This window comes from Heptranchias perlo, chromosome 27 (genome assembly GCF_035084215.1).
Source record: "Heptranchias perlo isolate sHepPer1 chromosome 27, sHepPer1.hap1, whole genome shotgun sequence".
Taxonomy (NCBI): domain Eukaryota; kingdom Metazoa; phylum Chordata; class Chondrichthyes; order Hexanchiformes; family Hexanchidae; genus Heptranchias; species Heptranchias perlo.
Genome location: NC_090351.1, coordinates 16,735,490 through 16,760,340, shown reverse-complemented (window position 1 = coordinate 16,760,340; position 24,851 = coordinate 16,735,490). Strand labels below are relative to the sequence as shown.

At 42.1% G+C, this 24,851-nt stretch overlaps 1 protein-coding gene across 3 annotated transcripts in view; it reads left to right on the top strand.

The window, feature by feature from the left end:
* LOC137344431 (neuron navigator 1-like) overlaps nt 1–24,851 on the top strand; it is a 420,186-nt gene that overhangs the window by 29,201 nt on the left and 366,134 nt on the right. For 2 of the 3 annotated variants that reach the window (XM_068007397.1, XM_068007398.1), the window contains exon 1: nt 8,387–8,960. In XM_068007397.1, coding sequence (XP_067863498.1) covers nt 8,449–8,960 — 512 coding nt within the window. In that variant the 5' untranslated portion in view covers nt 8,387–8,448. Of the gene's footprint in view, nt 1–7,987; nt 8,961–24,851 lie in introns of those variants that run through there. The other variant, XM_068007396.1, reaches the window with a different exon arrangement.

Here is a 24,851-nt window from a genome sequence, read left to right as displayed (position 1 = left end):
AATTTTCACAAAAAAAAATTTGGTCATGGCAATTGAAGGACTGTTGAACCTGAATGGCACCAATATGTATATTTATTGTTGCTAAACTTTGGAACAGGATAATAAAGTGTCTTGTACAAAGTGAATTGTTAAAACTAAATCTACTTACCTGCCCGCACCCCCCGCCCCCCACCCCGGCCATTATTATCTTATCCTGGGGGAATTTCTTAAATGAGTATAGTCTTAAATTGAACAAGAAATCTCATTGTTTACTTTTCTCAGAACAATGTAGTTTAGTTAATGCTTCCTATATTTATTTTTATATATACATCAGCCATGATCTAATTGAATGATGGAACAGGCTCAAGGGGCTGAATGGTCTACTCCTGTTCATGTGTTCCTATATGCATACTGTGGAAAGTTTCCTATAATTAGCATGTATTCTTGGCAGAGTAAACATATTGGGAAGAGATTTTCTCTGCTTGGTATTTCCAGCAAAATCATGACTATCTCCTATGTTAGTTATGGCTATGATCCTGCTAATGTGTAGTGACCAGAACAAATCTTATCTCTGTGTTAAATTGTGTTGAATACTTTAATGGTGAATTTTTATTTGTTGCAAGGTACTTCCAGTTAAAGATTTAAAATACTTAATACGAATAAATCGCAAAATGCACATACAAGGTATTGAATTATTTTGGTAGATAGATTTGTTGCAATTACTTCTTTCTTTCAGAAAATAAGTGCTTACAGAACCGAAATAAGGATGTGTGTTGACATAATGCCAGAGACATTGCTAACATTAGGAACTAGCATCATTCATCCAGGAAATATATGAATACAGATACATTTCACTGCTTATCCTTTTCCAACATTAGTTAAGTCTTGAAATTTACTTGAATTGATTTGTATTGATTTTTGTTTCTTTTTTTAAAGTGCTTTGTCCTGTTTAATACATTTATTTTGTATTGCAGTCACCCCTTAAAGGATACACTGGAATGGCATTTTTCAAATTTAATGTCTTTTTAACAACAATTTGCTATTGAATTATGAGGGATGGTGACTTTACCAATGTAAAAATAACTCTTTATTACCATTTGCAGATTATTTAAGTCTTCCACCAATTTTTTCATACATGTACCAATGAAATATCATTATGTATCTGGTTCTGAGTTGGTTTTGGGTCAGCATGTGGATGTGTGGTGTGAGACTCGATGCACACTTGTAGTTTAATCCCTGTCCATCTATTGATAAATATATGTGCACACACATTACTTTTTGTGAAAAGTATTCTCTGAGAACTGTTTATGTCTGTTATTAGCTGCCACTAGTATTAATTGTGTTTGTCCATGTTAAATATCAGTGATCTTCATGAAAGTTTGTCTCCAAAGATACGTAAGCCGGAGCATTAAGTGTATGATAGTAACCTACTAATAACAGCTAACATGGATTCAGACGATGAGCATGTCTGACTAACCTCCTTTTAACTTTTTGAGGAAGTGGTGTGTGTACAGTGCTGTGGCATGGTGCAACTAGATTTTCAAAAGGTCTTAGACAAAGTTCAGCATCAAAGGCCACAACTTGATCTTATAGCAGTGGTGATTCAAGCTATCCATGGGTAAGAAATTTGAAGGATTGGAAGCAACCGGTACTGTTAGGTAGGGGGAAGAGATAAGTATAGTATCCCAGTGATTTGTATTGGAATTCCTACTGTTTCTAATTTACATTAGTGACTGTATTCAGAAACTCAATGATGCTCAGCTAACATACAACTGAATGTGAGGAGGCAGCTAGGGACCTACAGAAGTCCAGAACAAGGGGGCATAATCTTAAAATTAGAGCTAGGGTGTTCAGGAGTAATGTCAAGAAGCACTTCTTCACACAAAGGATGGTGGAAATCTGGAACTTTCTTCCCAAAAAGGCTGTTGAGGTTAGGTCAATGAAAATTTCAAAACTGAGATTGATAAATTTTTGTTACGTAAGAGTATTAAGGGATATAGAACCAAGGTGGGTAAATGGAGTTAAGATACAGATCAGCCATGATCTAATTGAATGGCGGAATAGGCTTGAGGGGCTGAATGACCGACTCCTATTCCTATGTTCCTAACTTGGGGTTGAACAAAGCACCAAGGTTGTGTACAGTCTGGTTCAGCTTGAGACAGAATGAGTTAGATAAAATATGTAAGTGCATGAAACAGTGGTAGATGAAATTTAATACAGACAAGAGTAAAGTATTGCACGTGGGAAGAAAAAAAATGGGCTTCATATTTACTCCCAAGAGTGAAGTTGAAATAAATAAAGATGAAGTTGCAAGAGATCTGGGAATATGTCAAGTCACTGCAGAGCAGCAATCAACAAGGCCAATGTAATGCTGAATCATATAACAAAAACAGCAGAGTAGAAGTCAAATGGAATCATACCTAAACTATTGCAGTCCCCTGGTTAGACGACGCCTTGAGGACTATGTGCAGTTCTGGTCACTGAGACATAAGGGATATGTTCAAGCCTTGGAAGCACCACAGAGATGAACCACAAAAATGATCCCTAGCATCAGAGGATTGGGTTACAACGAAAGACTGAAGAAACTTGGGGTTTTCAGCCTTGAATCTGAAACACTTCAAATAAAACCACAGCAATAGGACAAGAGGGTGTAAGTTAGAACTAGTGAAAGGCAAATTTAAGGCTGGTGCTAGGAAGTAGTTCTCCGTAGAAAAGTATGATCAATACGTGGAATGGACTTAATGAATAAAAAATCCTGGAATTATTTGCCAGCCTTGTCATAATGTGTCAGCTTTGGCTCAGTGGTATCACTCTGGCCTCTGAGTCAGAAGGTTGTGGGTTCAAGTGTCACCCCATAGACTTGAGCACATAATCTAGGCTAGCACTTCAGTGCAGTACTGAGGGACTGCTGCGCTGTTAGAGGTGCCGTCTTTCAGATGACACGTTAAACTGAGGTCCTGCCTGCCTTTGCACATAAAAGATTCCATGGCACTATTCGAAGAAGAGCAGAGGAGTTCTCCCAGTGTCCTGGCCAACATTTAACCCTCAACCAACATCACTAAAACAGATTATCTGGTCATTATCTCATTGCTGTTTGTAGGAAGTTGCTGTGCACAAATTGGTTGCTGTGTTCCCTACATTAAAACAGTAACTACACTTCAAAGTATTTCATTAGCTGCAAAGTGCTGTGGGACATACCAAGGTGGTGAAAGGCGCTATATAATGCAAGTTCGTTCTTTATGATCACATTAGAGCACCCCTAGTGATTCTGCCTCTGATTACCTTCTCTTGTGGGAACTATGCAACCTCTACTTCTCCCAGTTGAAAAACCAAGGGTAAAATCTTGTCAAATGGGATGTCATGACAAACTACTAGATTAAAAAAGACGGGCGCTAAATTGGGCCATGTAGCGCCCATTGTTTCGGCGCTACACAGCCTCTCCAACCTCCAAGATGGCATCTTGGATGCGCACGCCATTTCCAGCGTGACGTGCGCCGGATGCCTTCTTGGTATAGGAGTTAGCACAGGCGCAGGCAACAAACGCTGGAATCATGTGAAGTAGGGAGAAAATGGCTTCAATCAGTGTGCAACGCTGATTTAAAGTGATAAGTCCCAAAATGGTGTCTAACGCTCAACTCAATGCACAGTCTTAACCCCAACCACCTGAATGTGTCTTAGAGTGCCTGGATGACCTCCCACCAGCGCTATTTAAAGGGACCATGCAGGATTTACAGGTTAGTGGCTGGACTATTGCTTCTGGCTGCCGAAACATGTGTAACTGTTTTTGGAGGTCTCCTACACTTGAATACTAAGACGCGGGGACATAGCCTAACATTTAGACCCAGGATGTGCAGGAGTGAAGTTAGGAAATGCTTCTACATGCAAAGGGTGGGAGATGTTTGGAACGCTCTTCTGCAGACGGCAGTTGATGCTAGATCACTTTTGAAAGTTAACTCTGAGATTGAGAGATTTCTGTGAATCAAGGGTATTAAGGGATATGGGGCTGAGACGGGTATATGGAGTTAGGTCACAGGTCCACCATGATCTCACTGAATGGCGGAACAGGCTCGACGGGCTAAATGCCACTGCCACTTGCTGCCTCTTGAGATGCGCCACCTTTTCCTGCAAGAAAGCGGGACGTGTGTCTGGGTGATGTGCTGGTCATGGTTGAATAGCTGTCAGTGTTTGTGGCCAGTGAATTGCGCGTGGGCGGCTTGAAACAGTGGTAATGTGTATGGGTGAGAGGAGGCATCTGGTTGGAAGAGTTGAGTACTGATGGAAAGAGTTTGTTGGTATATGAGGGGTGTAGTGCGTGGTGCAGTTTGTAGGAGATGCCACTTGACAGTTGACCTCACTCACCTTGACCACTCATTTCAAAGCATTGAACTTCTTCCTGCACTGCATCCACGTTCATGATGCCTCCCACTGCTTTTTGGATATATGTCTGGAAGGCCACTTGCGCCCACCCCCCCACCCCCCCGGCGGCTATAAGATGTCCCTCCTTCTGTTCACCTCTTGCACCAAGGTCTCCAGTGCATCAGCAGAGATCCTTGGTGCATGCGCTCTCGCAGGCCTGGTACCAACTCAGATCGGCAGATTGGTGAGGTCTGGCGTGCAGATTGGAGGGTGTGGGATTTAGTAGTGCGCAACCTTTATTCAATGTTTTAACATAAGTCATCAGTGTGTAAACATAAGGATGGGACCTGCATCTGTGTTTCACGTATGCGAAATTTGCGTCCTGCTTGCGCAGCGGCCATTGGGCGCAGGGTAATAGCACATCACGCTACCTACACCCAAAAATGTCCCCTATCGAATTTTTCCTCCGACATCTCTAAATATTTGTATTTCACAATTCAGGCTTTAATGGAAATAACAATTAATGGTAGTGGGAAATGTTGATATTTTCTCCTAGAAAGAGTATCACCCCAATTTTGAGTGAATGGCAAAACAGGGTTGTGCTGTTCCATGGCACAGGCTCTCCTGTGCCAGCAGCTTGTGTGGCAGGCCATGCCATGCCAAATTTTGCAATAGGAATACTACCCTCTAATTTTGAATAGGCTACTGGCATGTAAAAAATGTGCCCAAAGAGAAAGGCCTGTAAATGCACTGGGCTGGGGAGCGTAAAATGCAGTGAGGCAGCAGCTGCTAACGGACCACCATTAAAGGGGAAATTGTGATTGTGGCAGCAAAGTGAACTAATCATTTACAATGTCACAGTGGAGACATAGACAACTTTGCTTCCTTTGGTGATGAAGATTTGGAGGTGCAGGAAAGGAGGATGGACCTATTTGGGGCTGATGACCACCTTCCAGTAAAGATATGGATGCTAGCTGAATGGAGGAAGGTCGCTAACTGAGTCAATGTAATCACCCCGGTCCCTTGGACCTGGCTGCAAATGAAGAATGTATTAGGAGGAAGGTACAACTAAGTATGTTGCACATTGAAGCCTATCATGCATGTCACAAACCTAAGTTGGGAACTCCCGCTCTCTCTGGGAGCTACCATTTCAAACACTGCACTCAACCATTGCCCTTTTTGCTCACATCCTTTCAGTGTGCCAAAGCTGGACAGCACAATTTTCTTGCCAATAGAAATGAGGATGTGGAATAGCAAACAGATGTTCAGTCTTCCAGCCCAAAGCTCTCCTTTGTTGTTGAGGGATTTCTTAGTGGGGTCAACAGCCATGCGTGCAGAAATTAGCCCTGGCCTCCTAAGAGGCATCCCTCCAGTGTTTTGTCTTTTTCCAAAAATGCAGGCACAGTAGACTGTAGCATAATGAATGCATCACAGCTTCTTCCTGGATAAGGGCCTTTAGCATGCATAATAATGTTTGTGGTCATCTGAACAATAATTGAGTGCAAATTTTTTGTTATTCATGGGGTTTATATGAGGAGCCCTAATGCCCACACGGATGCTATCTGCAGTGCCTTGCACTTGGAAACCTGTCACAGCGTAAAACTTCCGCAACCCGTCCAGCTGATACTTTCCTTCAACAGAGAAAGTGATGATGTTGTTTCCCCTTGTAAGCATTGCCTTTGTTACATGCTTGATAAATGTGTACATTGCAGACTGCCTGAAATGGCAGATGTACCTAGGGTGGCTTGGAAGGATCGAATATGAAGGCTTCATGCAGTGGTAATCTTCATTTCTGTGGGACAGAACCTTTCATGTTCCAGATGTTAATCTACAGGTTGTCCTGCAGCAGATGGTTCAGCTGTGTGACAACCTGCCTTGTGAAATGTAGGCAATGAAGACATGCCTCCATTATATATCCAGGTATGTATGGAGGGGTCTATACACATCGATCCCAGAGTAGTGACAGGTGCTGATGAAACACCTCAGGCGTCACTGCATTTATATTTGTTGGCCCCTCAGGAAATTATCTTCCACATCTAAATCATACAGAACCTACAAAGGAATATTCAATCTCACCACTCACCTCACCACAGGTATTATGTTTTGATGATTGGGACCAAGGTAATTGCTGTGTTGTTTGCAAGAATGTTCAACTCAGGTCAACTCATTGCTAATTTTGTATTATAAGATTTCTGACTTTCCCTACATGATGTAACCAGTACAATCTTCATAATCGAGGCTTTTAAATTTCTGGGAAAGCTGATCTTCAAAGCTACTTTTCAGGCAATAAAAAGTATATATATTTTTTAAAAGTTTACTCCCAGCTCTAAAATGGACAGTGCAAAAAGAAGAAGAAGGAAAAGTGGAAGATTTTAAAATTAAAATGGCACGAAAGGATAGAATAATTAGAAAATAATAAAATTGAAGGTAATAAATAAAAGGCAGACAGAGCTTGGGAAAGAACAGAAAATAAAAGGAAAAAGATGAACAGGGTAAGCACAGGAAAAGTGATCACATTATTTTTGTTCTGATGTGAAATTATGTTTTAGGTGTTTATTAGTTTGGGATTAATACAACATTTAAGTTATTCCTCATTAAGTAGCTTTATTGCTTTAATAGTGTTTATTTCACCAGCACAGCACACGAACTATAAACAAATAAAACCAGTCGACCAAGGAAGGGAAGAATTTCCTTGAGCCTGTCAGCAGGCAAACGGTTAAAAGCTTTAAAAAATGATCTTGATAAATTTCTTATTGGGAGTGGCATTGAGGATTATAAGGCTAAATATTCATTAGAGCTGATTGAATGCTGGGTGGGACATGATGTTTTCTGAATTACTGGATCATATAACTGTCATGCCAAGGAAAGCAATGAGTCATGAATGAATAGTGTAGGACATAAGGTTGGATAGATATTGTGGAATTTTGCTCACTTTAGCTTTAGAAGGCGGAGGACATTTGCAGAATCTTTCCATTAGTCATTTGAATGTTTTGGGTAGAGTTCAAGACCAAACTTATCAATAGAGATACAAAAAAGAAATTACCTGAATGAAGTGGTAACAATGAACATTGGCATATTGTAATAAAAGTTGCATTCAATTTTTTGCAGTTCCTGATGCAGACATTTATTTTCCAAGATCATGCTTTTAAAAATTGCTGATTACTTGGTTAGCTACAACTGCATAATTTGTGAGGTTTTGCCCACAGATAATTAACTTGGAAATGTTACTTTCTACAGGCCGTTCCCACTTCGCACAACTGCAGCAAGAGTCTACTGTGACTTCCAGAAACTGTAATGTGAATAATGCCAGATTTTTTTAGGAAAGAGTGAGCTATGTATATAAGGACATAAATACTGAGTATAAAAGTTATGACGTATTTCAATTTGTTTTAATTTTCCTGCTTTATCTGAACTGTTTTAAAAATGTACTCAAAATGAAATCCATTCTTTTTTCCCTGCAATTATAAAGGTTGAGGTATTGTCAGCAAATTTAAAGAAAGAAGATTGCATCTAGACCGAAAATTCCTTTTGCAACAGTGTTTTCTTAATAGGCCTATAAAATGTGCCGTTTCAACTTTAACTGTTAGTTTAAACTAGAAACCATCCACAAAGTGACAGTTTAGTTTAAAGTGGATTTTCAATTTTGTTTCAGATTTATCTGACAATATTTCTCAACTGCCAATCATGAATGGGAATATACAATTAAGTTCAACCACAAGGCAACAGCACGTTTCAACCATATCTCAACCCAGAAACCTACCACCTAATAGAAAGCAAACCACAGAGGCGTCATCCAAACAGACTCTCAGGCAGTTTAATCCTTCAGTTTCTTCCTCAGTAAATGATTTGCAGAAGGTACCTGCTTCAGGAAATGAAAAAAGCTTATCTAATGCAAATAGACCAGTGGAGGACTTGAAATATCACAGTAAAACTTCTAAAAATGCTACGCAGAGTAGAACCGAAGTCTTTTTGAACAACAAAGGGCAGGATAGTTCATTAGAATTTGGCAACACTGAGTTATGCAATACTGAAATAGATGCTGGAGGATCTGCTTACAACAGTCCACGGATACCACGAAAGGGGATCGTTCCGTCTTTGAACAAAACTCAAGGTATGAAGAAGTCAGCATCCAAAACCCCAGACAGAGGTCAAAAAGAAGAGAGGAAAGATAGTAATGGAATCAATTCTAGAGGAAATGTTGCTCCTACAAAAGCCTCTCGAATTGCAGGCTTGAGCCATACAAGAAGCAAAATTTTGTATGATGTGCAAAAGGGAGTTGCAACTCTTCCTCCCAGGGGAAAGTGTAAATCCAGATTCAGTATTTCAAATGATAATCTATTACATCTGTCGAGTTGTGGAGGTACAACAGATATAGAGAGACCTAAAAGCAGTTCAAGTCAAAGACAGTGGAAATCTGATGTTAGCTGGAAGTCCTACAGTTTCTCCAATTTACTTTTAGATGAAAATGAAGATTTATCAGAATTGTCTGTCTCCTCTGTGAGTTCTCCTAAACGCACATTTACAGGTGGTGTAAAAATGTCAATCAACAGCAATGTTATCAAACTTCCTTCTCCAACACATAATAGTCATCCTAACACAGCTACGGTGGCTCCTTTCATGTACAAGTAAGTCAATTTTTTCATTAATTGTTCTTATTAAAATGCACAAAGTTGCAGTTCACAAAATAAATACAACTGAGGGAAGTCATTTGACCTTTCTTAGTTCATCCATTTAGAATTATGAGTTTGATGTTACAGCGTCAACCTGACCTATATTCTTTGCATACTGCCAAGTTTAAGCCATAGTAAATCTAGCCTAATTGCACTCCAACATGACTTCATAGATGTGGTATGGGCATCAAAAGTGTTGCAAAGTGAACTGATATATTTTAAAAGTTACAAAAGCTGGAAAAGGAACTTTGTAGTCATGATTATAACCTTTTTAGTTATTTTTGCTTTTTCCCCCCAATTTTGGTTATTTGTTAGACCTCTGGACAGTCAGTTGGCCTGTACCCAGGCCAATGAAGTGCACAAGAGTAGCTGGGGTGACTTGCCATCTGATTTTTCCCTCTTTCGGTTGGTGAGTTTATGAACTCTGTTTGTTGACTCCACCAAATGCATGGATGAGATTAAGAACATAAGATTATAAGAAATAGGAGCAGGAGTAGGAGTAGGCCATACGGGCCCTCAAGCCTGCTCCGCCATTCAATAAGATCATTGCTGATTGTCAACCTCAACTCCACTTTCCTGCCTGACCCCCATATCCCTTGATTCTCTTAAGAGTCCAAAAATCTATCAATCTCAGCACTGAATATACTTAACGACTGAGCATCCACAGCCCACTGGGGTAGAGAATTCCAAAGATTCACAACCCACTAAGTGAAGAAAGTTCTCCTCATCTCAGTCCTAAATGGCCGACCCCTTATCCTGAGACTATGCCTCCTAGTTCTAGACTCTCCAGCCAGGGGGAACAGCCTCTCAGCATCTATCCTGTCAAGACCTCTAAGAATTTTATACATTTCAATGAGATCATCTCTCATTCATCTAAACTCCAGAGAATATAGGCCCATTTTACTCAATCTCTCCTCATAGGACAACCCTTTCATTCCAAGAATTAATCTAGTGAAGCTTAGTGGTACTGCCTTTAAGGCAAGTATATCCTTCCTTAGATAAGGACTGTACGCAGTACTCCAAGGTGTGGTTTCACCAAAGCCCTGTACAACTGTAGCAAGACTTCCATACTCTTATACTCCAACCCCCTTGCAATAAAGACCAACATACCATTTGCCTTCCTAGTTGCTTACTGTACCTGCATGTTAACTTTCTGTGTTTTGTGGACAAGGACACCCAAATCTCTCTGAACACCAACATTTAATAGTTTCTCACCATTTAAAAAATGTACTGTTTTTCTATTCTTCCTACCAAAGTGGCATAGGTTGGCATTGGGGTCATGAGTCATGGGGATGGGATCGGGGGTTAGTCATGGGAGGAGGCGGAATCAGGGTTCGTGGCAGGGGTCCACGATCATTGAGGGGAGGGTCGGAGGATTGGGGTTGGGGTTGGAGGGGGAGGATCGGGGTCAGAGAATCAGGGGTCGGAGGGGGATGATCAGGTTTGGGGGATTGGGATCGGTGGTCGGAGTCGGAGGTCCGGGATCAGGGTCCACAATCGGTGGGAGGGAGTATAGGTAGGCCTGTTGTTCCTGGGGGAAGCACTCCTGCTCCTCCGGGCCCACAAGCTGTGCCTTTCTGGGCACCTACCTACCTGTTAGTCTCTGGACCTCTTGCCTTGTTTCACCAGGCGTAAAACAGAAGGCCCGGGAATCCTGGCCCCCCGGGGTTGAAATCGGAAATTAGTGAAAAATGGAGGCCTGAAGCCCCCTTGAAAGGTTTTAAGGCCCGACCTGCCTCCTGGAGCAGGTCGGTCGCCCGCCTCTCGTCCTACTCCCGTGAAAACTGGAAATGGGCAGGTTGAAGGTGGGTTGTGGGCGGGCCTGAAATGGTGGCAATTTTCAATGCCCCCCCCCCCGCCCCCAACCCACCCGTTTTTTCCTTTTAAAATCGAGCCCTTTTGTCTCCTCCTCACAGCTTACTTTCCCATCTAGCTTTGTATCATCAGCAAACTTGGATACATTACACTTGGTCCCTTTATCTAAGTCATTAATATAGATTGTAAATAGCTGAGGCCAAAGCATTGATCCTTGCGGCACCCCACTAGTCACAGCCTGCCAACCTGAAAATGATCCGTTTATTCCTACTCTCTTTTCTGTCCGTTAAGCAATCTTCTATCCGTTCTACCCCCAACCCCATGAGCCTTTATCTTGTGTAACAACCTATTGTGTCGCACCTTATCGAATGCCTTTTGAAAATCCAAATATACTACATCCACTGGTTCCCCAGTGCTCTACCCTGCTAGATACACCCTTAAAAAGTTCTAATAGACTTGTCAAACACGGTTTCCCTTTCATAAGACCATGTTGACTCTGCCTAATCATATTATGATTTTCTAAGTGCCCTGTTACCACTTCGTTAATAATGGATTCCAGCATTTTCCCGATGACTGATGTCAGGCTAATTGGCCTGTAGTTCCCTGTTTTCTTTTACTTTTGTATAAATGGCTAAATTGCACATGTGCTTCAAGAATAAGGAAGACCAGACTGAAGGTAGCTAATCTTAAATTCATCCTTAACGTATATCAGGAGAATACCAAAATGGTATGCAGAAGAGAATTATAGGATTTGATGATATTTATCTGCCAATATGAAATTATATATGAACGTAATATTTAGTGAAATACATGGCTATTTCTCCAAGTGGCTGATCTGAAGATCGCATCTAAGGTGTTTGTTTTGACAGCTCATGAAGTAGCAATGACCTGAGTAGAATGAGCTTTTGTTTACCCTCACAGGTACTCAGCAGCTATTTTTCTAACATACTCTGGCATCAACCCACACACTGCTTGAAAAGGGATTATCAGAAGTCCATCACTGAGAAATAATTTCTTACAATAAGGTATCTGCTGATCCAATCAACATAGCTTGGCAGGGCTCAGAATAAGCTCTACAATGTAACTTGCATTGGACATCCGAGGAATGTGGTTGTGATTTAAAAAGTCAATATAGTAATATTCTGGGACAAAGCAAGTTCCAAAACAATTTGTAGGTGAAAAATTTCAATTGGGCCAGAGAAGACTGGTATGTGAGTGCAATAAACAACATGGTTAGTTTGCCACCAAGGTGTGCAGCTCATATACTGTTTGAATTGTTGGGTTAATTGAAGGCTGCGGTGTTTTCTCTGTAGACATATAAAGGTGTGTCCTAAGTTGCCTAAACCAATGCTGTTGAGGTGATTGGTGACGCAACCAAATATTCTTCTGCACCCAGTGAGTCCCTCTGACTGCTGCTAGGATTTAGATTGTTGGCCCAGCTCCAAAGAGTCACTCCTGTTAGGAGGAAATAAGTTATACCGAGTAAAACTATTTTGTACTCTTCTTGTCATTGAGATTTCCCCTGCCTGTTTGTGTCTCTGGGATCCCTCCACTATTTCTGGATCTTTACTCCTGTTTGCTCCCTTCTCTGAGATTTGCCTCACCTGCTCTGTGCCTCTTGAAATCCCTCATTCTCCAAGCATTGTACCTAACTGATTTCCACTTTTGGCATCAAAAATATACCCTCCAAATTTGATAAAAATAAAAGTTATGGTATTTAAATTGCAACAAAATCCTATCTCTTCTAACTGTTGGAAACTACTTTATATGGTTATATGAGCCATAAGAGATGATCACTTAATGTTCATGATGTGGAGATGCCGGTGATGGACTGGGGTGGACAAATGTAAGGAGTCTTACAACACCAGGTTATAGTCCGACAGCTTTATTTGAAATCACAAGCTTTCGGAGCTTTCCTCCTTCGTCAGGTGAGTGACCTGACGAAGGAGGAAAGCTCTGAAAGCTTGTGATTTCAAATAAAGCTGTTGGACTATAACCTGGTGTTGTAAGACTCCTTACACTTAATGTTCCTGAGAGTGCCTATTCCCAACTACAGCTTTAATCTGGAGATATGTTTTATTGCTTCATGTAGTTATGGTAGTATTATATCCAGTACTTGTTAGGATGTAGACTAAAATGTCAAGAAATAAATGCTATGCGTTGAGACTGTTTATAGAATCATAGAATCATAGAAGTTACAACATGGAAACAGGCCCTTCGGCCCAACATGTCCATGTCGCCCAGTTTATACCACTAAGCTAGTCCCAATTGCCTGCACTTGGCCCATATCCCTCGATACCCATCTTCCCCATGTAACTGTCCAAATGCTTTTTAAAAGACAAAATTGTACCCGCCTCTACTACTGCCTCTGGCAGCTCGTTCCAGACACTCACCACCCTTTGAGTGAAAAAATTGCCCCTCTGGATCCTTTTGTATCTCTCCCCTCTCACCTTAAATCTGTGCCCCCTCGTTATAGACTCCCCTACCTTTGGGAAAAGATTTTGACGATCGACCTTATCTATGCCCCTCATTATTTTATAGACTTCTATAAGATCACCCCTTAACCTCCTACTCTCCAGGGAAAAAAGTCCCAGTCTGTCTAACCTCTCCCTGTAAGTCAAACCATCAAGTCCCGGTAGCATCCTAGTAAATCTTTTCTGCACTCTTTCTAGTTTAATAATATCCTTTCTATAATAGGGTGACCAGAACTGTACACAGTACTCCAAGTGTGGCCTCACCAATGCCCTGTACAACTTCAACAAGACATCCCAACTCCTGCATTCAATGTTCTGACCAATGAAACCAAGCATGCTGAATGCCTTCTTCACCACCCTATCCACCTGTGACTCCACTTTCAAGGAGCTATGAATCTGTACTCCTAGATCTCTTTGTTCTATAACTCTCCCCAACGCCCTACCATTAACGGAGTAGGTCCTGGCCCGATTCGATCTACCAAAATGCATCACCTCACATTTATCTAAATTAAACTCCATCTGCCATTCATCGGCCCACTGGCCCAATTTATCAAGATCCCGTTGCAATCCTAGATAACCTTCTTCACTGTCCACAATGCCACCAATCTTGGTGTCATCTGCAAACTTACTAACCATGCCTCCTAAATTCTCATCCAAATCATTAATATAAATAACAAATAACAGCGGACCCAGCACCGATCCCTGAGGCACACCGCTGGACACAGGCATCCAGTTTGAAAAACAACCCTCGACAACCACCCTCTGTCTTCTGTCGTCAAGCCAATTTTGTATCCAATTGGCTACCTCGCCTTGGATCCCGTGAGATTTAACCTTACGTAACAACCTACCATGCGGTACCTTGTCAAAGACTTTGCTAAAGTCCATGTAGACCACGTCTACTGCACAGCCCTCATCTATCTTCTTGGTTACCCCTTCAAAAAACTCAATCAAATTCGTGAGACATGATTTTCCTCTCACAAAACCATGCTGACTGTTCCTAATTAGTCCCTGCCTCTCCAAATGCCTGTAGATCCTGTCCCTCAGAATACCCTCTAACAACTTACCCACTACAGATGTCAGGCTCACTGGTCTGTAGTTCCCAGGCTTTTCCCTGCCGCCCTTCTTAAACAAAGGCACAACATTTGCTACCCTCCAATCTTCAGGCACCTCACCTGTAGCGGTGGATGATTCAAATATCTCTGCTAGGGGACCCGCAATTTCCTCCCTAACCTCCCTTAACGTCCTGGGATACATTTCATCAGGTCCCGGAGATTTATCTACCTTGATGCGCGTTAAGACTTCCAGCACCTCCCTCTCTGTAATATGTACACTCCTCAAGACATCACTATTTATTTCCCCAAGTTCCCTAACATCCATGCCTTTCTCAACCGTAAATACCGATGTGAAATATTCGTTCAGGATCTCACCCATCTCTTGTGGTTTCGCACATAGATGACCTTGTTGATCCTTAAGAGGCCCTACTCTCTCCCTAGTTACCCTTTTGCCCTTTATGTATTTGTAGAAGCTCTTTGGATTCACCTTTGCCTGATCTGCCAAAGCAATCTCATATCCCCTTTTTGCCCTCCTGATTTCTCTCTTAATTCTACTCCGGCAATCTCTATACTCTTCAAGGGATCCACTTGATCCCAGCTGCCTATGCATGTCATATGCTGCGATAACATTAATGTACTGACTAGCAACAAGTAAGCTGCCTATGTCGTAAACATTTTGCTAAGGATTTCAAAGCTAAACAAAGTAAAATCATGCAGATACAGGAAGTTTGACAGTGTTCTAGACAGTGTATGTACTTGCAAAAATTGCCGACTTAACACATATATTGTAAAATTTTGATTGTAATTGTAAAGGCCAGGACACAAAATATTATCTCTATGACTGCTAACGACAGCTTCCCAATTAATGCTTTGTGTGTCAGCATGCAAACCTTTCAAAAAGTCTGCAACATATTTTGAAAATAAGCCATTACAACAAATTTACAGATGTTTTTGTGAACCAAATTAGAATCGTAGAAAGGTTACAGCACAGAAGGAGGTCATTCGGCTCTATGCAAGAGCAATTCAGCTAGTCCCACTCCCTCGCCCTATCCCCGCAGCTCTGAATTTTGAAAATCTGTTAAGTAATTTATTTAATAAATATTTCAATAACTAGAAGATGACAAACAACAAATTAATGGATCACTGTAAATGCTGTGGTGGAATGCGAAATCTTTAATTGAAAATGTGTGAACTATTGCGTATAATTTTGAAATTAGTGTATTGGCAAAATTACTTGAAGCTTGCTGAGATTATTATTGAACAAATCACCTCGAGATGCATTACAGAAATATATGCAATCCTAAATTGGTTTCATGATGCTGAAAGAGTAACTGGCTGTGCACTATAATGTAAGTAAGGAGTAATTGATAGTCCTGTGACATGATATCCCACTCATTCATATACAAAGGACACAGGTTCTATGCACATTGAAATTCGGTCTGCTTGTAGAAATCACCCTTTTTGCTGTGAGCAGTAGACAAAAGTATTGGGAAAAAGTCCAAATCATGAGACTGATTTTGTTTTACTTTCTTTCATAACCCCATAAAAGGTAGCTTGTGCTTCAAGGTATGTAGCCTGCGCAGGCAAGAAACAATTCATTGCAATTTTTGCTGTAAGGTTTCACTGGCAGAAGAATTTGTTAATGGAAAAGATAACTAGGCAGGAATATTATAAGCCTAAATTATTCACTTCGTACATACTCTACTTCATTATTTTGTAAAATCCTCTTTCCATTTCAGAGACTTCCATAGTTGAAGGAAAATAGGAACAGAAGTAGGACATTCAGTCCCTCGAGCCTGTTCCGCCATTCAGTTAGATCATGGCTGATCTGTATCTTAACTCCATCTACCCACCTTGGTTCCATAACCCTTAATACCCTTGCCGAACAAAAATCTATCAATCTCAGTTTTGAAATTTTCAATTAACCTAGCCTCAACAGCTTTTTCGGGAGAGTTCCAGATTTCCACTACCCTTTGTATGAAGAAGTTCTTCCTGACATTACCCCTGAACGGTTACTGCATAGTGTCCAGAAGGTCACATTGTTAGTTCAAAGGAAAGAGAAGTGAATGTGCTCCTCACATGCCTGCTAACCCACATGTATTTTGGCACAGTTTAGTTTTTTTGCAGAATTATCAGGAACCATCTATTTCTTTTTATTGCAATAACACCAGAAAATGTGGGTTCAAATCCCACCATGGCAGTTTAAGAATTTAATTCAATTAAAATAAATAAATCTGGTAATAAAAAGCTGGTGTCAGTAAAGCAATCATGAAACTGTTGGATTGTTGTAAAAACCCAACTGGTTCACTAATGTCCTTTAGGGAAGGAATCCTATTGTCCTTACCTGGTCTGGCCTATACTTGACTTGAGTCCCATACCAAAGTGGTTGACTCTTAACTGCCTGTTAGCAAGCCACTCAAACTGCTACAAAGAATAAAAAGAATAAAACCAACAGACCACTTGGCTGGGACCTAGGCATTAGAACACGATGAAGGCACACCAAGCCCAGTCAATCCTGCAATGTCCTCCTCACTAACATCTGGGGACTGGTGCCAAAGTTGGGGAGCTATCAAGCAACAGTCTGACTTAGTCCTCGCTGATCCCATGGACTCTGCTAATTGATCAATAATCTCCGCCTCGCTCTGCATCTCCCTCCATAATGTCCATTCACTTGTGAACAAGGCCGTTGCCATCCATGACCTTATTGTGGATGATTGCATTGACATCATGGCCTTGACTGAAACTTGGCTCATGGTTGATGACACCTTCCCCTTACTGAAACCTCCCCACCTGGCTACACCTGCCCCGTCCAAATCATCGCAGTTGAAGTGAGGCCTTTATCAACAAATCTCACTTTGGTCTGTCTCCCTACTCCTCTGGTACCTTCTCCTCCTTTGAGCACCTTACCTTGTTCCACCTTCTGGCTTCTCCTTTAAAATCCTCATTCGCTACTGCCCACTCCACGCCAAGTTGCTCACCGAGTTTTCCTCACTGCTTCATTCCTCAGCCTCTGCATCCTCAGTGATTTGAACCTCCATCTCCATTTACCTTGCCCTCTCTCCTCTGAGTTCACTTTCTTCCTGTTCTCTTTTAACCTCTCTTCCATATAAACTCTCCTAACCATATTCACTGCCACCCCCTCAACTTTGCTATCTCACATGGCATCTCTATTTCCATAAGCTAAAGCATAGACAAGGCTATCTCTGATCACTTCCTTGTAAACCTACCACTCGCATCCCCCTTCCAACCTCATTTCATTCTTTGTCCGCCCCTGGAAAAAACTCTCCAAGTTACTTACAACTGTCCAGTCTTTGGCCCTCCATTCGCAATATTTCTGCAGCCACCAATCTGCTCAATAACACCCTCAACTACACCTTTGATGCCCTTGTCATTCAAAAAAACCCTTACTCTCTCCCAACCTGGTCATTCCCCTTGGTATGGCCCCCATCTTTGCTCCCTTAAGTCTAAGGGACGTAAACTTGAACATTTATGGTGTTCAGCCATTCATCGCCAGAGCTGGCTGGACCATATCAAGCTCTATCAGGCCTTGCATTCCTCTGCCAAAACTGCTCACTACTCCAAGATCATTTGGGAATGCAAAGTTAACCCTCGGCTTCTTTTTTCTGCTACTAACTGTCTCCTTAAACCCGTCTCCCCTGCCACTCCACACTCACTTCCAACAACAAGTGCGAGGAGCTCATGGACCTTTTTGTCACTAAGGTTGAGACTATTCTTTCAGCTCCCTCTGCCACATACCTCCCTTCCCTTTGCCCACCAAGTCAAGCCACCCCATGGTTGCCCCCTGTCCTAGCCCTGAACTTGCATCTTTTTCTAGCATCTTTCCTATCTCCCCTCATGCCCTCTCTGATCTCATCTTGTCCACGAGACCTACCTCCTGCTCTCTCTCAACCCTATTCTCGCTAAAATGCTGACCACCCAACTGCCCTTCTTGGCCCCCATGCTAGCTGATATTGTAGACCTCTCCTGAGGTAATGTCCTCTTCCATTTCAAATCTGCCGTCATCACCCCCCTCAAAATAAAACACTCTCCTTGCAAACTACTGCCCTATGTCCAACCTCCTTTTCCTCTCAAGTCCTTGAACGTGTTGTCACTTCCTAATTCCATGCCTATCTTTCCCACATCTCCATGTTCGAACCTCTCCAATCATGTTTCTGCCCCTGCCATAGTACTGAAATGGACCTAATCAAAGTTACAAATGACATCCTCTGTGATGGTGACCGTGGTGGACTATCCCTCTTCATCCTTCTCAACCTGTCTGCATTCTTTGACACGGTTGGCCACATCATCCTCTTCCAACGCCTCTCCTCCGATGTGCAGCTAAGTGGGGCAGCCCTTGCCTCATTCCACTCATACTTATCTAGTCCTAGCCAGACAGTCTCCTGCAATGTCTTCTCTTCTTGCCCCCGCACCGTTTACTCTGAATTTCCCCAAGGATCTATCCGTGGCTCCCTCCTATTTCTCATCTACATGCTGCCCCTCAGTGACATCATTCAAAGACACAACATCAGGTTCCACGTGTACATTGACGATGCCCAGCTCTACCTCATCACCACCAGTCTCGACCCTCCACTGCCTCTGTGTTATAAGATTGCTTGACTGACACCCGTCCTGGATGAGCTGAAATTTCCCTCAGTTAAACATTGGGAAGAATGAAGCCATTGTCTTCGGCCCTTGTCAAAAACTCCGTTCCCTAGCCACCGATTCCAACCCCCATCCATGGCCACTGCCTTGTGCTGAACAGGACTGTTTGCAACCTCGGCATCCTATTTGACCTTAAGCTGAGTTTCCGACTGCCTACTTCCACCTCTGTAACGTCTCCCATTTTTTCCCCCGCCTCAGCTCATCTGCTGTTGAGACCTTCATCCACGTTCTTGTTACCTCCAGGCTTGACTATTCCAGTGCTCTCCAGGCCATCCTCCCATCCTCCGTAAACTTGAGCCCATCCAAAACTCTGCTGCCCATATCCTAACTCACACCAAGTCATGTTCATCCATTACCCCTGTGCACACTGACCCACACTGGCTCCCGTTCCACCAAAATCTCGATTTAAAAATTCTTATTCTCAAGTTCACATCCCTGCATGGCCTCACCCCTCCCTATCTCTATAAGCTCCTCTGGCCCTACAGCCCTCCGAGAACTCTGATTTCATCCAACTTTGGATTCTTGTGCATCTCCCACTTCCTTTGCCCTAACATTGGCTGCTGTGCTATCAGTCGTCCCTCCCTAATCCTCTTTTCCTTTAAGGCGCTCCTTAAAACCTAATTCTTTGACCAAGCTTTTTGTCATCTGTTTTAATATCTCCTTCTTTGGCTCGGTGTCAATTTTTGTCTGATTTACATTCCTGTGAAGCACCTGGGGATGCTTTACTACGTTAAAGACGCTATATAAATGCAAGTTGTTGTTGTCATACTCACAGAATCTTCCATCGCCTACCCTGGCAGGACAGACCCACCAGCAGTGGGGGCACAGTGGTATATAGTCAGGTGGATGTGACATTGAGTGTCCTCACATTGATTCTGGACCCCATGAAGTCTCATGTCTTCGGGTCAAACGTGGGCAAAGAAACTTGGTTACCACTTACTGCCCTCCCTCAGTTGATGAATCAGTACTCCTCCATGTTGTACACAACTTGGGGTAGCAAGGGCACAGAATGCACTCTGGGTGGGGGATGTCCATGTTCATCATCAGTAATGGCTCAATAGTACCATCACTGATCGAGCTGACCAAGTCCTGAAGGACATAGCTGCCATACTAGGCTTGTGGCAGATGGTGAGAGAACCTACTTGACCTCGTCCTGACCAATCTACCTGTCGCAGGTGCCTCTGCTCATGATAGTGTTGATAGGAGTGACCACCACAGTCCTTATGGAAACCATGTTCCGTCTTCACACTGAGAACACCCTTCATCATGCTGTGTGCCCCTACCACTGTGATAAGTGGGATAGCCATGATGTGGAGATGCCGGTGATGGACTGGGGTTGACAATTGTAAACAATTTTACAACACCAAGTTATAGTCCAGCAATTTTATTTTAAATTCACAAGCTTTCGGAGGCTTCCTCCTTCCTCCTTCCAACAACGTTCACCTGAGGAAGGAGGAAGCCTCCGAAAGCTTGTGAATTTAAAATAAAATTGCTGGACTATAACTTGGTGTTGTAAAATTGTTTACAATAAGTGGGATAGATTAAGAACAAATCTAGCAGTTCAAAACTGGGCATCCATGCGGCAGTGTGGGTTATCAGTGGCAGTACGATTGTATTCCACCACAGTCTGTAATCTCATGGCTTGGCATATCCCTCACTCCTCCAACACCAGCAAACCAGATGACCAACCCTGGTTCAGTGAGGAGTGTAGAAAAGCATGCCAGGTACAGCACCAGGAGTACCTGAAAATGAGATGCCAACCTGGTGAAGCTACAACACAGGACTATATGCAGGCTAAACAGCGGAGATAGATATTCTAGACTGAGCTAAGCGACCCCACAACCAACAGATCAAATCAAGCTCTTCAGTCTTGCCGCATCCAGTCAGGAATGGTGATAGACAATTAAACAACTAATGGGAGGAGGAGACTCCATGAACAAAACATGAACCAAAATCCATCGATCTGAATCTTGAAAGTTTCAATTGTCCCAGCACCCACAGTCATTTGGGGAGAGAGTTCCAGATTTCTACTATCCTTTGTGTGAAGAAGTGCTTCCTGATTTCACTCCTGAATGGCCTGACTCTAATTTTAAGGTTGTTCTGGACTCCCCCACCGAAGGAAATAGTTTCTCTGTATCTACCCTATCGAATCCTTTTATAATTTTAAACACCTTGATTAGATCACCCCTCAATCTTCTGTACTCAAGGAAATACAAACCGTGTTTATGCAAGACAAGGCTGGCATTTTTGCAACCATCTTCAGCCAAAAATGATGAGCGGATGATCATTCTCTGCCTCCTCCTGAGGTCCCCACCATCATAGATGTAGCCTTCAGCCAGTTCGATTTACTCTATGTGATATCAAGAAATGGACACAGCAAAGGCTACGGATCCCAACAACATCCTGGCTGTAGTGCTGAAGACCTGTGCTCCAGAACTAGCTGTGCCTCTCGCCAAGCTGTTCCAGTACAGTTACAACACTAGCAACTACCCAACAAATATTCTCTGTTTCTACTTAACGAGAAATAATATGATGAGCAATGTTTCCCTTAATTTAAAAATTTTTTTATTTCTCCTCTTGTTACACTTATCATTTACTTTTTAAATTCCCCCCTTTGCATTCTTCATCACTTCCTGTATTGTTCTTTCTTTCAAATAGACGCTACAGCCCTGTTTCTGCTTTCTGCCACCTGGTGGTAGAATCTAATATCACACTATTCTAATAAAATGTGAATCAGTCCATTACATTGACACTGTAATATCAGGTTAAAAAAGTACTAAGCATAAGCCTCCAGAGAAATATTTTTCCTAGCCCAATATAAAATCAGTAAATCAAAGCCTAATATAGTGATATTTTTGATCCAGAAATTAATTTCTTAATTAGCAGTCAGCCATTTAATAGGTGTCCTTCATCAGCAAAATAGTATTGGCCTGCATTGACTGCTACTATGCTTGCTTGTCCACTGATGGCTTTGGAAAACTGTAGCCTAGATTTTCTGTTTTGGCAAAAACCTGAGCAGAATAATGAGCAGAGTAGTGTCTGCTGGAAGTGAAGTAGGTTGACCTTACTGCATTTTCCAAGCATGAGCCCAATTTTAATACTAGAGACAAGCTTCTGCCTGTAGTACTGCCTCTGATTGGGAGCTCGCCATTTGGAGGGAGAGGAGGGGAGACAGGGGCAGGGGGCAGTGCATGTTGCAACAGAGTTTAAAAGCTCTCTCAGTCCCAAGAGGCTCACCTGGACACACAGTAGACAGCCACCTTGTGCTCTCTAGGGAACACTAGATTAGGGTTAAAAGCTCGTATTGCACTCACCCGTACCAAGGAGAAACTTTGTGGGCAGAAGCCCTGAGAACATTCACTCCTGGGTTGTAAATGAGGCTATGGTTGCAATGAAGTGGCTGTGTTTATAGACATTGTGGTAGAGTTTCGGCTTTGGGTGCAATCGGGAAATTGCATCCAAAATTGCATTGGTTTGGTTGCAGATCAAGTTTCCGCTAAATGTATTTGCATAATCACAAACATAAAATCTCCCATGAGCCAGCATAATAGAACGTAATCATTTTTTTTGCATTAAAAACATATTCCTTGATGTATTTAAGAGTGGTAACCTGGTGCAACTGAAAATGGGTTTATCGCAAAAAATAAGCATTTTTAATAAGCGTATCCACCTGTGAGTAACCTGATTTTAAATCACTGAAAATGACTTTAAAAACCTATGCAGAACCATTTAATTGTTTCATTGATGTACACTAGTCAGTTTCTTAGTAAATTAAATATTTTTTGATATGTAAAAACTTTTAAAACATGCCTACAAGTGCCTGTGCTCCTAAGAAAATGAGTGCAATCTGAAGAGCCTTCCCGAACCAGCACAATCGGTGGAAATTCACAATGTCGACCTAGGGACGTGGCCAATTTAATGGGCGGGACAAATTGAATCTTAAACCTGCGGAAAAGATCACAGAAAACCCGAAGTAAGTGGTTTCGGGTGGAACTCACTTACGTTTAAAATTTCCTGATCTTTTGCACTGGTTTGGCTGATTGCCCGGAATCTGGGCGCAAAACCAGTGGAAACAAGTAGAAACTCTACCCCCTTGTTCTTAGCAAGGACTCTAAGTGACTTTGATGGGGTGACATGGATTGAAACTATGAGAGCTGACGTGTACAGAGAAGAGTCTGTAGATCATGGCATCTTTGTAGTGTAATGACAATCATATAGACAGGGCTGTCCATGCTTTGACCAGATTTGGTGCACAAGAAAACATCTCAAATATCAAGATTGACATAGGAGTGCCTTGCAGGTGATAATGGTTTGTTCCCTGGGTCCTCTTCAGGCTGCTGCTGCTTCTTTGGGTGATTTTCCCCTACTGCCATTGGTGTTCTTCTTCCTCCCAGGCCTCCACAATGAGGTCTCATTGTAAGGCAAAATTGTGCACCAAGCAGTACACAAACACAATCCTTGAGACCTTAACTGAACTGTATTGCAGAGCACCTCCATGCACGTGAAGCATGCCTTCAGCATTCTGGTAGTGTGTTCTGTGACTCTAGTGAAAGAATGGACACTGTTACTGAGGTGCTCAGTTGGTGTTCTGGGAAAGTGCATGTGGTTGCAGTATGCAGTCTAAAGGATGCATTGCAGCAACTCATCAAACTTACTTCAACAGCACCTCCAAGTTCTGCAACCTCTAACACCAAGGACAAAAGCAGTAAGATCATGAAATACCATCACATGCAAGTTCCCCTCCAAGTCACACACCGTATTGATGGAAATATATTGCCATTTCTACATTGTCGCTGGGTCAAAATCCTGTATTTTCCTACCTAACACCATTGCGGGAGCAGCATGAGCACGAGGAGTGTAGCAGATCAAGAAGGCCCATCACCTTCTCGGGGCAACTAGGGATAGACAATAAAAATGTGATTTTTGCCAGCGTTACCTACATCCTGAGAACAAATATAAAAAAAATCCTTGTGGTTGATATAAAGCACATCTCATTACAAGACTCAATATCCCCACAATATTTTTAAAAAATTAAGAGAATTTACTATAGCTTCCTTATTAGCCCATTGTGATTTATTCTTATGTGCGTAAAATGTATATTTCTGCACCTGAGAGACCGGGCAGAAGCAATAACCGTAGGCCTTAGCTAATGTCACTCTGTAACGGGCTGCCATGTTCAGCATGATAGTGCCCCAGGGTGAATTGTCTTCTGATTTTTTTTGTCACTTTGGAAGCCCTAACTTCTGCTTACTGTCTGCAGCCAATGACACCACCAAAATCAGGAACTGGCTGTGTTGAGAAAGCAGTTGCAAACCCATAGCATGTCACTGCCTGTTTAAACACAGTACTACAGTTGTGAATTTTATTGAACACAACAGTTTTGAGTATTTTTAATAAATCTTATAGCTTTACTTAGCCACTAACTCAAATGCCCATCTGGTGCTTCCTTAGAGTCTAGAAATATGGGGAATTGGATGTTTCCTTTATTTATTCTTCCTTTACAAGCAGGTGTTCAGGAGAAAAAAAAGTTGGAACATCTAGCTACTTTTAAAATGCCAGTTCATAGGAAATGCAGCCTGCAAAGCTTTTGCAGACAAAAAAGTGCATTCTATTTTTGTTTATCCAAACTGTTAGCAGGATACGAATCATAACAGGATGTAGCAAAGCCTGGGGGAAGACCTTGCAGATGGCCTGCATCCTGACATGGCCAAAAATAAGAATATATGTCCATAACTTGCTAGGCCATGAGCAGTGTGCATTACCTTTAATGTGCCAGGAAGAACTACCCACAGTCCCATGTTTTTTGCGTGAATTAAACTTAAATGAGATGTAGTTCTGTTTTT